The sequence below is a fragment of the Eptesicus fuscus genome, chromosome 3, assembly GCF_027574615.1.
Source record: "Eptesicus fuscus isolate TK198812 chromosome 3, DD_ASM_mEF_20220401, whole genome shotgun sequence".
NCBI lineage: Eukaryota > Metazoa > Chordata > Mammalia > Chiroptera > Vespertilionidae > Eptesicus > Eptesicus fuscus.
This window is the reverse complement of record NC_072475.1, coordinates 82,163,598-82,182,356: the sequence shown is the minus strand read 5'-3', so window position 1 is coordinate 82,182,356 and position 18,759 is coordinate 82,163,598. Positions and strand designations below refer to the sequence as shown.

General features: G+C 41.3%; 1 protein-coding gene across 1 annotated transcript in view; it reads left to right on the top strand.

Moving 5' to 3' along the window:
- Window positions 1-18,759, top strand: part of CRYBG3 (crystallin beta-gamma domain containing 3) — a 140,919-nt gene that overhangs the window by 54,208 nt on the left and 67,952 nt on the right. The window contains exons 4-8 of the mRNA XM_054714056.1: window positions 1,443-7,458; window positions 9,455-9,499; window positions 9,956-10,071; window positions 11,304-11,451; window positions 17,379-17,515. Of these exons, the coding sequence (XP_054570031.1) occupies window positions 1,443-7,458; window positions 9,455-9,499; window positions 9,956-10,071; window positions 11,304-11,451; window positions 17,379-17,515 (6,462 nt within the window). The remainder of the gene's footprint in view (window positions 1-1,442; window positions 7,459-9,454; window positions 9,500-9,955; window positions 10,072-11,303; window positions 11,452-17,378; window positions 17,516-18,759) is intronic.

The window sequence follows — 18,759 nt, the reverse complement described above, 5'->3', positions numbered from 1 at the left end:
AGAAAAATATGTAACATCCCCCAAATCATACAGTTAATAACAATTAATAATAGAAGTTAATAACAATAGGAACAGCTGGTGGAGACTGTGTAAGAAGTTGCCAACTCCTCCAAGTCCTCAAGGGCAAACACTGGCTGCGGGACCCCAGATCACTGGGGTGTACTGAAAAATTCCACCATTCGCCACAGCTATTGCAACGTAGGGACCTTTCCCTTTACAATGCTGAGAAAAGTGATTCTTAAGAGGAAGGGAAAAGACCACTGGACATCCAGTTTGACTGCGATAACAAACTTCTTCCAGCCCAGCTTAGGAAATCAGATTTTGAATTATAGTTTTAGTAACTCCCTGTTGACAATTTTTAATTTGTTTAGGAATTATAAAAGTTGAATACCATTTTGGTTAATAGTGTATTTTGACAGTATGAGTAAGGACTGCTTATAACCAATTTTTGGTATTATGTAAATAATATATCTGGAGAAGCTATTCACCAATAATTTGAGTATCTGCATTTTAAGTATTAAAGTTATCTCTTTGGTTCTGTGATATGAATTTATTGCAAGCAAGGATATATTTAATTTTTATTGAAATGAGAGTATTTCAGATATAAAATATTATTTAACATTAAGAGCCTATACTTTTGAAATTCCTATGAGACTTCAGTTTTACATAAAATTTTTAATTATTTTATTTTAAGAAAGAATAATTAACTGAAGGTTTTACATTGTCTTTCTCATATAAAAATACCCCTAATTTTTTTATAGTTTTGTTAATAATCAGGTGTATTAAATGGGTTAATAATTTAATTTAGACAAGTTAATAAAATAGCCTGTGCTGCATAATGCTGTCTTTTACTATCATATAAACATATTTTTTATCACTGTGAATCACAATTAATACAGAATTTAAACAAGTTATTTCCTGTATTTTGAAGTATGTTTGAAAGAAATCCTCATCAAAAGACATTGTAAATGATTTTATCTTCACGTAATTAAAAATAATAAACAGCTTTGTAATTATTTGTATGTATAGTTGACTATGCAGATTTCCTTTTTAATATCCATAAGGCCTTTAAATATACTAGTACCTGTTGAGTAACAATTTTTAGATTATTTTCTATACACTAACTCATGCTTCCAATGTAATTTATATAGGAAGCTACTTCTTTGTTGGGTTGAAATTCTTTAAAAAGTTCTTTAATTCTTATATTTTCAAAAGATTTATATCCACAATGAGAATTTCTATTGTCAAAGCTTTTTTGTAATTTAAAAAACAACAAATTGCTGGTTTTATAGCTTTTCTCTACATAGAAAGGTTAAAAGCCTTCCCTATTATGAGATATACTTCACCACAGTTTCTGGGGTTACTCTTAAGGGGTTCTAATGATATTTTCTGATTCTCTCATGCTGTTTGTGTTTTGTTTTGTTTGTTTTGTTTATTCACAGACAAGCAGATGGTAAACCAGAGAGGCCTTCAGTAACATATGCAACGTATCGAGGCCCCAGACAAATTAGGAAATTTTTGAAGCAACAGACTGTGTTAGAAACTGTGAATCCCTTGGACAGAGAAAATGAAAGTTCTGACTCGAGTACAAGCACACATACGGGCCCTGGGAATGAGATGGAGGCCGGGATGCGGTCATCTTTGTCATCATCCAGCACAGACGTAGCTACGGAAGGACGTGTGCGTGGAGACCTATTAGAAGAGTCTGATTGTAGCAGAATAAGTCTCAACAGGGAAAGCCATCTGACAAACAACCGGGAAGCACTGAAGACTGCTTCTTCTAAGGACGTTTTACATAAAGATGGCCCTGGGGGACCTGGGGGAAGCAGGCCGTCCCATTCTTCTGGGACTAACTCCAGCTTTGCTGTTGGAGAATCTGACTCACAGCAGCATTTAAGTCGTGTGCCCGTTTCACAGTCGGACAGAAATCTGGTGTGTTCAGCATTGTTTACAGGAAGTTGCAGCGGCACAGTCCCTGGCCGTCCGGACTTTCAGAGGATAACTCCTGCAGAGACGGCAGCGGAAGAAAACGGCTCCGTCGTCGGGAGTGATGGGAGCCTGGTGCAAAGGGAAGAGCGTGTCGAGCCTGAGCGCCCTGCTGTTGCTGACTTGTCTTGTAGTAAATCTGATGGAAGTGACACTACCCAACAGGAAAGGACAGATTTTCCACGTCCAGATAAGTCCATCAGGCATGAAGATTTGCCGTCGCCAGAGAGTGAGTGTTCTGACACGCCAACTGTAGGTAGCTCATCAGAGCAGGCTGCCAGTCACACGGCTGCTCTTCAGAGACGTGCTGTGACAGGCACAGAACTTGTAAATGAAGGAAACGGGTTGTCTGCCCAAGATGCACAGAAAAATCCAGCTGTTACAGAAATCAGGCAGGAAACAGAAAGTATCTCAGTTGGTGAACCCACAACTTCAAGTCATGCAAACACTGCAGGAGATGGAATTGAGTCATTACCCAAAGATACTGACCAGTTGTCTGTAGCAGAACCCAAAAACCTTGATTTGGGGCCACATGGCAAGATGCCTCATGTTCTTAGAATCAACCAAAAGGAAACTGCTGCTGTAAAATGTATCAGTGAGTCACCAGGTGTAACATGCCTAGAAAACCAAATAACCCCTGCACTGTCCTTCAAACGCCATAGGAATCACATTTCAGAATCTCTTCCCGACTCTGAGAGTCCTCAACAAGCTCAAGTATCACTTGATACCAGAAATTCTCTTACCCTTGACTGTGACAAATCAAATTCCAGTGCTTCATCTCCCCCCATTGTTTCTGGAATTAGTATGCTGAGCAGGTTGGATGTGCCTGTTTTAAAGAATGAGGGGTCTTCTGTGCTCATTGGAACAGGGGATGTCAACATTGTTGGTGTTTCCAATGAGCATAGTGAGTGTCAAGAAGAAAATGTGGCGAATCACATTGACGCTGCAGACGGGAAGAGTCCTCCAGCTTGCCTTCACCCTGAGCACGCGTCTGTGGTTCTTGAATCCAAGGAAGTTCTTCCTAATAGTGAAAAATGCCAGGTTCCACTAGACCTTGAAACCAGTGACACCCACCTGAGGGGGGTGGACTCGAGATTGGAGGGTGAAAGCCTCTCCGAGGACCACAGTTCCATTTCCTCTCAGGTCCCTCAGAAAGCAGAGTTAATGCTCTCAAACAGCGGAGCAAGGAAAAGCGCTATGGAGAAGTCAGGTTCTCTTTCCTTGGACACCAAAACTGGTAATGTTGCTCAAGTTTTATCAAAAGCTGAAGTTGATGGTCAGAATAGTGTTCCTGTGGAGTCACATTCTGGAAGAGGAAAAACTATAGCCCTCTCCAAGATACCTGTTTCCCAAACAGAGCCTGGAGACATTTCTCAGGATAAAATTTCTTCTCCATTTGAAATTACACCTGTGCCAGCAAAGCCTGTCTCATCAGAATTAACCTCTCCAGAGGCTGAACAGGACAAAAGTTGTCAATTGAAGGATCATAATGAGCTTAAAGAGAAATATTCAGATGCTGGACTTAAAGAGAATTGCCAAGCGGAGGTCTCTCCTGTCTCCAGATATCAAGGTGTGAAGGAAACAGAGGTACAAGTGTTGGGTTATGCTTCTGCTTCTCTCAGAAGTAATACATCTGGGAGTTTACCTCCCATTAAGGATGAAAAAGCCAACACTTGTGTGATTTATGAGCCTTCCGATATCTGTGCGACTGAAAAGATTTCAGGTTTCTCCGAAACGGCAGAACTCAGCTTAACTAATACTTGCCCCAAATTCCAAGAAACTGACAGCACAAAAGTGAATTCACCTTTTCTGGGTTCTGACATCACTTTGGAAAAAAACACTTTTGCACCTGAAGATGCAAGCTTTCCCAATGTCCCTTCTGTGCTAAGATCTAAAAAGGAAGCCTCGTCTCAGGGAAAGAAAGGTGGTGGTGGCAGCATGCCTTCCTCTGGTAAGGCCGAAGGAGTCAGCATGGTCACAAGTTCACGCAATCCCCAGGGTAATTTTGGTTCTGCACAAGTTGCTATAGATACCACACATGAAGGTGCCTTAACTAACCGGCGGTGCCCTGATAGCTCTTATGTGGAATTGGGAGCATCTGTACCAACAGGGGCTGAAGTGACCCCCTTTCGGGGACATTTTGGTAATCATACTGGGACGGTATCTCTGGCTTTCCCAACTGCTGCCCAGTGTGACAAGCCCATGGAAGCAGAGGCGGGAGCAGTTGCTGGGGCCCCGGCGTCAGTTAACAGCTCCCGCCAGCAGTGTTCTGAAGCCTCTGCTGAGCACCAGCTCGGGGCCCTCAGCAGCGGTTTGCTGAAAAAGGCTGACACACTGATTGGTGAGATCTTTAATTCTGTTAGGGGAGACCTGAAGTCCAAACACACAGTTGATACCTGCCAGGAGCATCTGGCCAGAGACAGCATCATGGATCTTGGCGCCCTGCAGGAAGGCAAGTCTGAGGAGAAGCCAGCGGAGGTGCCACTGCCGGGGACCCAACTGACAGAGCATTTGGAAGAGCAGGACTCGGGAGACTTGTCAGGAGTCCAAGGGGGAGAAAAGGCCTGTGTTTCGCCTACACCTGGTGAGGAGAGTCTCCTTTTTGATTCTGATAGAATGAATGTATCTTGTTTGTTAGAAGATCAAGCTAGGGAATTAGTCAATGAGATTATTAATTCAGCCCAAGAACATATAACAAATGATGCTTTTGAAGATACTGAGACTACCTGGGATTCTGAACTTCAGGCTAATACTCCAAAAATTCTGAACAGGGATAGTGTTAAGCCTCCTCTAAGGGAGTTCGTGGTGTCAAAACAGGTAGTAAATCAAAGCACATGTGAAATTAGTGAAAATGAAGTATTAGGTAGAGTCTTCCCTGTAAGTAACTTAGCTAGTGACACAGAGTCAATTAAAGGAAATGGAGCTGGACGGTCTGATGGTATAAACTTGCAGGAATCAGATACTGTTTTACTAGCTGAAGACTTGCCCCATAAAGGGTCAGATGATAGGGTAGAAACACATGTACTTCTCAAAGAGGACTCTAAAGAGAAAATGGAAATAGAGTGTGTGGATAAAAAAACTGGGACAGAGGATACTGGAACTCTTGTATTAAATGTCAAATGGCCTCCGTGCGCAAATGATGACATCCGTTTACCTGGGACATCCAAAAGCAGTTTGTCTGATAGTCTTGTGTGTATGTCTGAAAAAGGCTTGCCAGCACACAGTAATAAGAGCATACCCCTTGCAATGTCAGAAGTAGGGAAAGTGCACAAAAAGGATGCTGAAGTAAATATAGGAAAAATTGAGCTTATCCCTTCCATGTTAGAAATAGGAAAAACAAACCAAAAGAATGCTGAATTAAGTGTCATGAAAAATGAGGCAGTCCCCCTTATGTCAGAAATGGGAGGAACACATAAAAGGGATGATGAATTGAATGAGGCAAAAGCTGAGCCTACGGCTGATAGTTTTAAAATGCAAGAAGTATACCAAATGGATGCTGAGAGGTATCATGAAAAAACTGAGGGAATACCTGCCCTTTTAGGAATGGAAAAGGCTTGTAAAATGGGGGATACTGAAAGGGATATTGGCAAAACTGACACGATGCCTGTTATGTCAGAAGTAAAAAATATCTGTCAAAAAGATGCCGAGGGAATTACTGGAAAGACTGAAGTGATGTCTGTTAAATTGGGAATGGAAAATATTTGCCAAAAGCATGCTGAAGGTGATGTTGGCAAGACCGGGGTGACATCAGTTGTGTCAGAAATAGAAAATATCTATCCAAAAGATGCTGAGGGGATTACTGAAAAGGCTGAAGTGATGCCTCCAGCATCAGAAATAGAAGATATTTACCAAAAGGACGCTGAGGGAGATATGGACAAAACTGAGGTGATGCCCATTATGTTTGAAGTGGTAAGCACCTACCATGAAGATTCCGAGGGGGTTGCTGAAAAGACTGAAAGGCCTGTGTTGGGAATGGAAAACAGTTACCAAATGGATGCTGAAGGAGTTACTAGGAAAACTGAAAAGGTACCTTTTGCATTGGAAGTGAAAAAAATACCCAAGAAGGCAGCCCCTGCCTCTCCAGAAATGGGAAAAGCATGCAAGAGGGATGCTAAAGAGACAGTTAGAACGATTGTGTCCATGCCCTCTATGATAGAAATGGAGAGAACAGCCCCAGAAGATTCTGATGGGACTGTCAGGAAACACCAAGTGTTACCTGCAGTGGTAGATGTAGGGAAAGCATATGGGACAGGCCTGGAATTGCCCGTTACACAAGCAGAAGCCAGGCCTCCCATATTTGAACCTGAAAAAGAACCCCAAGAATATGCTGAAGAGAGTATTGGAGAAATGGAGGAAGAGCCCACTGAAGTAAAGGAAGGCTTGATAGCACGTGACAATAGACTTGCTTCCTATTTCAGGGGATATGAACCACCTACATTAAGTAAGGATTTTGAAGGCTACCCTGCCTTAGCAATGCCAGATTTTCAACCTGTGGATACCGTAGAAAGGCTAGACAGAAGAACATCTGTTACTGCAGTAGATAACAGAACAAGAAATCTAGGAGATTGTTGTGATAAAAAAGAAGACTCTAACTTAGCCTTCATTTCTCAGGCTGAACAAGAAAATCCTTCCTTCACTATATTATATGAAGAACCCCTTCAAGGTGAAGACAGGTGTGCTGCTGCTGACGTAAGGAGAACACACACTTTCTCGTTTCCTGACGCACCCCCTGGCAGCATACCTGTTGTCACATGTGAAAGATCTGAGAGTAGAACTGACCTGGTCCATCATTTTGAAAGAGGTTCTAAATTAGGTGAGACCTTTGATAGTGATAGTTCAGAAATGTTCTTATCAGTAGAAGCCAAAAGGTACAAAATTTATCCCTTAGCTTTGTCTCCCATCTATGAGGATGACAGCTCTCAGGAGGACATTCTATCCAACGAGGTCTCACCTGGTCATCATGGCTCCACAAAATCTAGGGATAATGCCAACCAGCCCTCTTCTGTTTTATCGCTTCTCCAGTCAGTGTCAGAGCGCTTAAAGATGAATTTTGATGAAGAGGAGAGGCAGGAGTTAGGGGAAGAGGAAGAAGAACCATTGCATAAGGGAAGTCTCAGAGCTAGCAGGAGGGAATCTGTTGCCTTCAAGTGGCCAGATCCTTCCATTACGTTTGATGCTGATGATGACCAGGAAAGGACTGGAATTCCTAAGAATTCGTCTGTGAAGGCAAAAGAACCTACAACCCCCAATCTGCAAATTGGTCTGTGGCCAGAAAAGGCCTCGTTTCTACAGAAGTCTGACCTTACTTCTAAACTACATTCTTCTGTAAAGAGTGCTTATCATCAGTATTTGCAGACTTCCAAAACCCACTCCTCAGAAAAAGGAGCCCGATTTGGTGGGACTTTGCAGGAACCAGCTTCAAAATATTGCCGTGCTCAAGACAACTCAGGCAGATTAAGCCCATTCATAGAGGTAAGTCATTTTGATTATTAATTAGTGCTTAATTTAAGTAGTGCCTGGGTCATTAAACGATCTAGAAACTTAAGGGAAAAAAAATATCAATGTTTTGATGTGTAAAGATTGTTTTTAAAAATATCAGAGGTTAATTTATTCTTTAGTTGAAGTGTATCATAAGTTATGTATTTTGGCTAAACTGTTACATTGAGAGAAAAAAATTAGCTCAAAATTTAAAGGCAGTGAAGCAAGTTATTTTCCAGTTCTTTGCTATATTTAGTTTTGTTTTTAATTTTTAATTGATTTTTAGAGAGAGAGGAAGTGAGAGGGAGAGAGAGAAACATCTATGTGAGAGTAGAACATTGATAGGCTGCCTCCTACATGCCCCCTATGTGGGATCAAGCCCACAGTCTGGGCATGTGCCCCAACCAGCAAGGGTAGTTTTTGTGTTTTTTTTAAATCCTCACTGGAGGATATGTGTGTGTGTTTTTTAATTATTGATTTTTTAGAGAGAGAGAAAGGGGGAGGGAAGAGAGAGGAGAAACATCTGTGTGAGAGAGGAACATCGATAGGCTATCTCCAGCATACACCCCGACCAGGGACTGAACCCACAACCAAGGTATGTGCCCTGACTAGGAATCAAACCCATACCCTTTGGTGCATGGGACGACGTTCTAACCAACTGAGCCACACCAGCCAGGGCTATCACTGGTTTTTAAACTAAATTAAGGGACAAGATTCTGAGTTTCTCTGACTACATGTGAGAAAAATTGATACTTTGGCCCGGCCGGTGTGGCTCAGTGATTGTTGGTCATAGTTCCATTCCCAGTCAGGGCACATGTCAGGTTGTGGGCTCCATTTCCAGTGTGGGGTGTGCAAGAGGCAGCCAATCAATGATTCTCATCATTGATGTTTCTATCTCTCTCCCCCACTTCCTTCCTCTCTGAAATCAATAAAAATATTTTTTTTAAAAAATTGATACTTTTTGTTGAGCTTATGTATCTCATGAAGATATTTCATAGTAGTTGAAAATATTTTAAATACTTAAAAATATTTTAACTGTTTGCTTAACAACCTCCTCTCACTTTAGTTGCTCATGTTGTTCATTCAAAGCCGGGCAATGAACAGCCTAATTCAAAGAAAAAGAGCTGATAACGTTATAGTTGGAAAATTTTTTGAAATTCAATTACACTTTTCTTTGACTTAGAAATGTTTAAATGGCTAATGTAGAATATTCATTGAACATGGGACTTTTCTTTCTGGCATTTTCAAGACTATGGAACTTTCTCTAGGGCTGCAAAGCCTGTACCTGTACCTGGAATAACCTTAGGAGCAAATAGTAATTCTTGAACACCAATCAACACTTGCAAGGCAAAGTCATTTTAAAAAAATGATTTAAATAAATGTTTCTCTAATGCCTCCCTGTTGTCTACCAAATCAAGTGGAACCTCCTCACTCTGTACTACAAGGCCCCCGAATTCTATTCGTGCAGCCTTGCCTCCTTATGCTCTGGTTCACACCCTGTGTTTCCTACCAACATACTTCTTCTCCGGTTCTCTTCCTGGACTTTTTTCTTCTGCCATGTTTTTTCACTTATTGAAATTCTGTTTTTCAAGGTCTTCTCCATCCTACTTCCTCAGACAAGCCTCTTCCAAATCTTCTCCATCACCTCCCTCCACGCTGGTGCCATTTCCCTTAGCTTTCATAATCTGGCATTTTCTTTCATAACCTGGTATTTTACCTGTGGGTGTAACTTAGGTTAATTTATCTCATCCCCCCACTTAGAAGAGTCATGAGAGTGCAATCAACTATTTCTCCCTTCCAAGCTATAAGCTTCCTGAGGGCAGAGACAACACATTTCCCTTTATATTTACCTCTATTCCTTTGTAACACCTTGCACATAAGGTCACCGAGTAAATGTGAGAAATTGGATTTGTGATGGCTGAGAAAGTGAACGATGTATCTTTCCACTGATGTTTCTTAAGGCTTACTTCCTCCACGTTTATTATTTCAGAATGTTGACAGACAAACTCTGAGGTGTAACCCAAGACCTGGAAAGGTAAGCATAAGTTTCTTCTTCTTCTTTTTTTTTTTTATAAATTTTCGAGAGGAAGAGAGTGGGAGGGAAAGAGAGAAACATCAATGATGAGAGAGAATCATTGATCAGCAACCTCCTGCACACCCCACACTGGGGATCAAGCCCACAAACCGGGCTTATGCCCTGACCACTTCATAGGTCGATGCTCAACCACTGAGCCATGCTGGCTGGGCAGCAGAAGATTCTTACATAGACTAATATATAATAGGAAAAATATGGTTACTTTTAGGCTTAAGGAGTTTTAAGTAAAGACTTTGAACTGACTTAGAAAAGGATAATTTTATTCAAGGATTTAACATCTAAAGTCATGTCTACTTTATATACTCAGGATATTTTATTTTCTAGATTCTAGGACTTTTTACAATTTTAAATGCATTTTTAAAGTTAGTTATTGTGCCTGTTTTCTATATGTTGCAGATTGTTATCTATGATCTCCACGGAAGTAATTATAAACAAGAGGTCTACTGTAATATTCTCGATGCTACATCATGGACCTTTCCGAATGGGGTACTGATAAGAGTTGTAAGAGGCTGGTAAGAGATCTCTTAAAATTTTATAGCACTTTCCCCCCAAATTAAATGTTTGGTTGCCATTTATACTTTTGTATTTTTTTTTTTTAATTAAAGTCACATTCCCTTTCCCCTTGTTTTTGACACAATTTTTTGAAGCATTATTAGTGTTTTATGTCTTAACTAGAGGCCTGGTGCATGGGTTCATGCACCAGTGGGGTCCCTCGGCCTGGCCTGTGGGGATCAAGCCAAAACCGGCTCTTCGACATCCCCTGAGGGTACCAGATTATGAGGGCTCCTCTGCTCTGGTTCCAGGTGTGTCGCCTGAGAACTGCAGCTGCCAAGTCTCTGCAGCTTGGCAGCTCCTGCATTGAGCATCTGCCCCCTGGTGGTCATTGCGCATCATAGCTACCAGTCAGACGGTCACTTAGGCTTTTATATACATAGATTGTTCTGTTTCCTGTGGCAGCAAATATAGGCTGTTCTTAGTGCTTAAAGCCAGCAGTAAGTAGCAAGAGCTAATATATACGATATAACAATCAATACCATTGTGTAACTGCATTATTCGCAGGACACATTTGGCAAGTTGAGCTGAAGGCTTCAGTTGAATCAAGCATAGTTTTGAAAACGAGTTTGAAGTTTGTGGGATGCTAAGAATGTGAAAGCCACATACTTAGTCATTTGTGCAGCTGACCTGCTCAAAACATGAAGGATTCTTTGTATGTCGTGAAAATGAGGGGGGAACCTCACTTGTTCTTATGGACCATATCCCATGGATATGTCGAGCCAGCACTTCTTTGCCCAGTATTTGAGTTACCCACTGGTCAGTAGTCATGCTGTAGGCATTATGTAGTGCTGGCTTCATGTGGTAAAATTGGACACAAGTGCTCTGTTAACCAGTGACAGAAAAATTAGAGTAGAAGTGGAATTTGGAATTGTTAAGCTACTGCTTTTATTATAAATTTGTAGCTTTGTTTGTACAACATCTATAAAGTGCATATATTCATTTTTACAGGGATAGGCATGGATTATAGTATTATGTTCAGGAAGTATTACTTCCAAGTTTATTTTTTCTTATACTGTTTGTATTTGAACTAGCAAATATATCATTTCAAAAATAAGATTATATGCTAATAGTAGAAAATCACCCAGATTTAAAAATGCAAGTAGATAAGATGGTCTATGACTTTTCTTTTGCTTTGTGCCTCATTTCTTAGAAAATCAATTATAACTGATCATGCTTTTATGTTTTTCAGCTGGATTTTATATGAGAAACCACATTTCCAAGGTCAGAAATGTGTGTTAGAAGAAGGAGAAAAGGTATTAAATCGTGACTGGATCCTTCAGAACAGAAAGCATCCACAGAGAAACTTTGTATTGGGTTCTATCAAACGTGTCATAAAGGTAAGAGACCTTTAAGAGAACTGTTGATTTCTTCTATTTTTTATTTTGTTTTGTTTGTCATGGCCTACCATTGTTTAGAAATGGTTGCCGTAATTTGTGCTAATTTCATTGATCTTTGTTATCTATAATAGTAAAAGCGTAATATGCAAATCGACCAAACAACCGAACAGCAGAATGACCGTCTGGACAACCTTCCGGATGACCACACTATGACACCCACTAGAGCCAGGCCAGCCAAGGCGGGTGCTATGCAGTTGGTTGGGGGCCTGGCCATCGCCCCATGATCGCCCTACAGAGGGAAGCCCAGGCCACTGACCAGCGAGCTGCGGCAAGTGGGCAGGGCCTCCCTCTGCGGGGGCAATCTATCGTGGAGCCCTGGCCAGGTGGGCAGGGCATACCTCTTTGAGATGATCAATTATGGGGCTCCCGGACTGTGAGAGGGCACAGGCAGGGCTGAGGGACCCTCCCGCCCCCCCTCCCCCCAAACCGAGTACATGAATTTTGTGCACTGGGCCTCTAGTATTAATTATAATATTTCACAATATACATATTAAGTATTAAATGAATGTCAACTTAAAGTATTAATGGTAATCTGGGCCATAAAATCGTACGTGATGTTATATTTATACTAGAGGCCCAGAGCATGAATTCGTGCATTGTTGGGGTCCCTCAGCCTGGCCAGCGATTGGGGCCAATCGGAGGGGCTGGCCTGCTGTGGGGGAGGGACCATAGGAGGTTGGCCGGCCAGGGGGAGGGACCGAGAGAGGTTGGCCAGCTGGCTGGGGGGAGGGACCATGGGAGATTGGCCAGTTGGCCGGGGGAGGGACCACAGGAGATTGGCCAGCTGGCCATGGGGAGGGACCACAGGAGGTTGGCTGGCCAGGGGGAGGGACTGTGGGAGGTTGGCTGTGGGAGCGCACTAACCACCACGGGGCAGCTCCTGCGTTTAGTGTCTGCCCCCCCTGGTGGTCAGTGCATGTCATAGCAACCAGCCAACCGATCATTCGGTCGCTTAGGCTTTTATATATATAGGTTTTTTTAATAGCAGTAGAAATATATCATCAGCCATCTTTAGGAAAATAGTTGATATTTCCAAATATCTTTTTTTAGTATACATTTCTTCTCCTTTGTGTAGTTCTGTGAGAGAGAGAGAAAGGAGAAGGAAAGATGGGGAGAAGAATAGAAGATGCATTGCCTACTTTTATTTTCTGTTTAGAAGATATTATTTCATACTAAGATTAGAAGTCTTTCCTTATAAAACACATTTTGTGGGTAGCCCTGTGGTGGTTTGAGGAGTGATTTAGTGATCATGACAGATGTCAGATAAGGGAAGCAAGCTCCATGTTTCTTAAAGTTCCTTCAGCAATAACGTAGCACATGATCTAGTTTAATTACTCCTATGGCACTCAAAAGACATTTTTTTTTCAAATTATGGAGATTTCTTTTATATGCTTAAAATGGAAAATGAGATGATATGAATTGATGTTATTAAACTCTTGATAATTGTAGATAGCATACAAAAAAACTCATATTATCATAAAAGGGTGTCTGCATGTATTATGTGTAATACTTTCTGCAAAACTGTAACAAACCTGTGTCTACAAATATCTGTGTCTGCTTTTGGACCCAGTACTGTGAATAGAAATACAAGTGAGATACAGTCTCGTGCTTCAGGTTGTTCAACGTCTAGGGAGAGACAGCAGAGTCACACGATCACATGATGTAAGAAGTTATCTGCAAGGCCCAAGGACGCACAAAGCAGAGACACCTGCCTGGAGGAGGTGGCACCAGATTGGAATCTTGGGAGAGTAGAGTAAACAGGAGTTGGGCAGCGGAGGAAATGCGAGGGAGTCCTGGCAGAATGTTGGTGGTGCTGCAAGGAGATCGATGGTCTGGCATAAAGGACAGTGTTCCCTCTATAGGGCTCGCTTAATTGGCTGACTCACTAGAAATTCCTTGAAATGAATAATTAGTTTATAAGTGGAATCGTCTAAGATTTAAATAACATCGTTTTGTGCCCTCCTTGTGAGTGTCAGGCACCGTGCCAGGCCTGGTGAGGAAAGAAAGATGAATACGATGTTGTAAGCAGCTACCTCCTCACCCACTCCACCCAATCAGACAATAATAAAATCAAACAAAAAAACAGTCTGTTAAGAATGTCTATAAAGTGGTATTTGCACATCTGTCATTTGCTTAGAATATATTATAAGAAAGAATAAGTCATGCTTGCATTTTTTCCTTCTTCCATTGTTTGTTCTTGGAATCTTATTTAAATTGTGGTGTTAGTGCCCACATATCTTAAACAGGCTAGCAACTTTCAGTGAGGAAGGAAAATAAAACTATTGAGCATTGAATGGAAAAGGCATTAGCATTGTTCTAAGTATTTAACAAAGTAAGAATTGAGCATCAAACTGCTTCCTTTCTCCAACAGTGTCAAAAGGCTGGTTATGGATAACATTACTTTCATGGTGGCCATTCCAAATTCACCGAGGCCTACGCCGATTTATCTTGTTTCATCATCTTTTAGTTGCTGTACTCGAACTAGTTAAAACTTTAATGTTCTTTAAAGATAATACTTCCAATGGTGTTTTTCACTTTGCTGCGAATAGATCAGCAGGTGCCATCCATTATTGTGGAATCTGCTCTAGCGTCATCGCTGCCCCAGTGAAAATATCTGGGGATGGGATAGCAGTGCAGTGAGTCTTGAGTCAAGTGCTTTCTTTTCTCAAATAGAAGATATGAATGTTGCAAATTATACTGTGTTTACCGTGCATTTAATTTTTTTTAAGGAATGACATTTTTCTTATGGTCGGAAGTTACATAGGTTGTGTCCTCATTAATGAGCCAAGAGAGAGATGTTGGATCAGTGACTGAAGGTATTTCTTTTATTTTTTTTTATTTTTTATTTTTTTTAATTAATTAATTTTTTTTTTTAGTGAAGGTATTTATATGAAGTGGAGACAAGTACATTTTCTTACCATTCTTTTTTAAACTGCAATTCATTCCCACTCTTTTTCTCTCCTGTAGCTTTGTCTCTCTCTTCCAGCTAATTGCTTGAATAGTCTAAGCTGGCAAATTTCACCAAAATATATTTGTAAAGTATATCATGGCTAGAAAAGTCTGGAAGGAAGCCATGTAAATATCTCTTTACTGAGAGTACACTGTTTATTGTTGCTAGGCGACTATAAAGCACCCTTCCATCGCTAGTGTTTACTACCTTTGACCATCTAGAATTATGCAAGTGTTGCAAAAGACTTTATTTCTTGAGTAGACACCATGAAGAAGCTAGAACTTAGTGAAATATTTTTCAAGCAACTGGAGAAAAAAATTTATCCTCTATTAAAGATAGTTGAGAGCTTAAGCGTTCTTATTTTTCATTTTTTTAGCCATTGTCATGCATGTTCCATTATGCTGTTTCCTTCTGTGTTGTGGCGGACTTGAATGCCTCTAGCTTTTTCCCTTTTAAAGTGCACCACCCAAACATTGTTTGTACAACACAATGCAGAGGAAGCTTGTTTGTGTGAGACACTTAGTTATATGCTCTGTTCCTGCCCCTCAGACCCCGGGGGAACATGAGCATGGCACAGTTCTGTTCCTAGAACTCTATTATTCACAGCAAACAAAAGAGCCTTGAAGATTGACAGGTGACTGTTCTGGACATTTCTGGCTGTTTTTGAAATGAAACTTTAGAAGGAAATAAATTTTTATACTTTAAAGACTGTTTTAGGTAATGGCTTTTTACTGTATTGCATTTTGGAACTTTCTGAAAATAAAATGTATCAATTTGCTTGCTTTTACATAGGGAGAATTAATAATGATAAGAGAACTCAGTTTGGAGAAAGGTTAAAAAAATTAGAAAATTACAGTTTTAAAATTACAAAATTGATTATGATAAAAAATACAGTTGTTCGGTCCAGTAAATGTCACCTCTGATTGATTGTTACTGCATTTACCTATTTTATTAAAGCATAGTCATCATTTGAATTTCACGATGTCCTAGATGAGAATTTTGCTGCTGAGACTTAAGTTGTAGAATCAAACACCCATGACTACTGAGATAGACTGTGTGTTCAAAAAGAAGCACATCTGTACTTTCAGGAAGGGAAAAATAATTGTGGTTTTGAGTCCCTAAGAAAAGTTGAGGTCATTTTCTAAGTTTAGAGAGGCCAGAGAGGGAGTGAAGAGAGCATGAAGACCAGTATGACTGAAGAGTTATGGAGATTAGTGTAGATTGCTAGGTTGGTACTGTATTATAGAAAAGGAAACTAATATAAATTTGATGTGCTTGGGTCTTGAGCCAAGGAGTGTCATGAGGAAAGTGGTGTTCTAACAAGCCCAGCTGTATAAAGAGTGGTTGGTACTTGACTGGTGGTGTAGGCCCGTAATCAAAGTCTTGGCCTTGATGAAGGACTTTGACCATGGGAATAGATAAAGAGATAAACACAAGTGAAATTTTAAGGAAGGTCTGACAGGACATGGTGACAGTGCATGTGTGATGGAATGTAGGGTCAAATTTCATAATGCCTTTCTTCTTCAACTCAATCTGTACTAAAGAAAATAAAATGCCACAAGTAGAAAAACAGATTTCCTTTACCCTCACCTCTAATTCCTACCTCTTTTGTCATTGTAAATTAGATAACACACTGAGGGTGTAGTGCCTCTCTGCTATTTATTTTTTAATGTTGCTCATGAGATCAGCTTTTACTTAGCTTTTTCTCCCCGTGGCTCTGTTGTGCTTCTAAGAAGGAAGGCTTACAGGTGTTTGGCACTCAGATGGTTTGGTAACTCTGAGCATTGCTTACTGGAACAAGACTTCTAAAAACAAAGCAGAAAATATTGGAATAATACTTTCTCAACCAATAATATTTATAATTTTTATCATATCAGCATAACTCTGTAGAAAAATTTATTGGTTGCCAGATAGGAGGGGCTTGGGAAGATGGGTGAAAAAAATGAAGGGATTAAGAAGGACAAATTGGCAGTTATAGAATAGTCATGAGGATGTAAAGTACATCATAGGGAACATAATAAAAAATATTGTAATAACTATGTATGGTGCCAGGTGGCTACTAGACTTATTGGGGGGATCACTTCATAAATTATATAAATGTCTAACCGCTATGTTGTACACTTGAAACTAATATAAAATAACAAGAAGCCTGGTGCACGAAATTCGTGCACGGGGGGAGTGTGTCCCTCAGCCCAGCCTGCACCCTCTCCAATCTGGGACCCCTCGAGGGATGCCCAACTGCCCGTTTAGGCCTGATCCTGGTGTGATCGGGCCTAAACAGGCAGTTGGACATCCCTCTCACAATCCAGGACTGCTGACTCCCAACTGCTCACCTGCCTGCCTGCCTGCCTGCCTGATTGCCCCTAACTGCTTCTGCCTGCCAGCCTGATCACCCACTAAGAACTCCCCTGCCAGCCTGATTGACACCTAACTGCTCCCCTGCCAGCCTGATAGCCCCTAACTGCCCTCCCCTGCAGGCCTGGTCGCCCCCAACTGCCCTCCCCTGATGGCCTGGTCACCCCCAGCTGCCCTCCCTTGCCAGCCTGGTCGCCCCTAACTGCCCTCCCCTGCCAGCCATCTTGTGGCAGCCATCTTGTGTCCACATAGGGGCGGCCACCTTTGACTACATGGATGCGGCCATCTTGTGTGTTGGAGTGACAATCAATTTGCATATTACCCTTTTATTAGATAGGATATTGAATGAATGTAAACTGTAATTGAAAAATGTAAAAAAAAAAATTTTCAAAATGAAAAATTTATTTTAAAAAACTGGTATGGGGAAACAGTATTTCTTTTATGTTTCCCTGTAAAGAAATTTAACTGAGCAATGAGAATAATTGTGACGGCATGTCCATGGTGCTGAGAATACTGGACTGTGTGTTTCTTAGATGATTTCAAAACCAATTTTTTTTTCCAGGATTGTAGTATTCCAGAGATAGAACTTTGCCTACAGTCTGACCCACCATGTTGTCCTGTCTGCATACAGCGAGCAGTCCCTAATTTGGAAGAGCTGAATATCCCCAAATATGTGTCCTTCACTGTGAAGTCGGGAGTGTACGTATCCGTTTCTCTTTATTTCAGTAATTGATGGCCACCAAAGTTAACTTTTTGTTTCATATTTAAGTAGGTGACACACATATTTCTGAAGTGTAAGTTAATTTCCTTTGTGCCCCTGGATACCTAAGAAAGACTGCTGCAGGGACAAAACAGATTCTCTCTCTTTGGCTCCTATTAAGTCTTTGCTGTATGGCTCACAGTCTCACACACCATTCTCGGTTGATGCATCCATCTCTTTTTCTCCACCACATTTTAGGACTTAGAAATAAAAGTGTGTCCCTGGCCTAAAATTCTGCAGCCTGAACTATTTCTGGAGCGTCTCAGTGCTAGTAGTTGCTGAGTGCCTCTGCAGTGCCAGGGACATGGTACCTTTTTGTTTATTACTCCTCTATGCCTGCAAGGCAGGTGGAGCTGTGCTCATCCTATATAAAAAGAGCTAATGTGCAAATGGTCATCACGCCCTCGCACCCTCATGCCCTCGCGCCGGGGGCAGGGGACCCGAGGCTGAGCCCCCCACCCAGTGGGGTTTGACGGGGGACCTGAGGCTGTGCCCCCCGCCCTGCTGGGCTTGATGGGGGTGGGGTCATCCAGGTCTGGGTCTTGCGTGATTTTGAGGTGCGCACGCAGGTGGGCGGGGACATGACTCTGGGTCCTGTGGTGCACCCCAGACTCTGACAGGAGGGAGATTTTCATGTACATTTTACTAATTTTCTTTCATCTCTGACACTTCTATTATAGAGAAAGGGCAAATAGAAATACTAAAATATTTCCTCTAATTCCCTTTTAATGTGCACAAATTTCGTGCACTGGGCCACTAGTGTTATAAGTAAGGCAATTAAGGGGTTGGGCCTAGGCGAGGCCTTTCTGATTCCAAAGGTATCTTCAGGAGTATGGGTCTGAGTTTAGTCTTAATTCAAAAATTCTGTGATGCCTGGTTCAACATGGATCTCTCTTATTTCATTCACTGTTTTCATCTGCTTTGACAATGGTGATGTAGAATTCTGGGGTCATTGTAGGACGTCTTTCTTCATGTTCCCCAACCATGGATTAGAACTCTTGGGCAGACCCAGTAATTAACCCTACCCATGAGCAATATCTGTAATTATCAAATTTAGGTGGAAGCTAGATGAGTCTTTGAGGAATCTTATTCACATACTGTTCCTGAGGCAGCCAGTAGAACTGATAACTGATTCTAAAAATGTATGTCAAAGTTGTAAGATGCCTAGTGGAATCCTTACCTC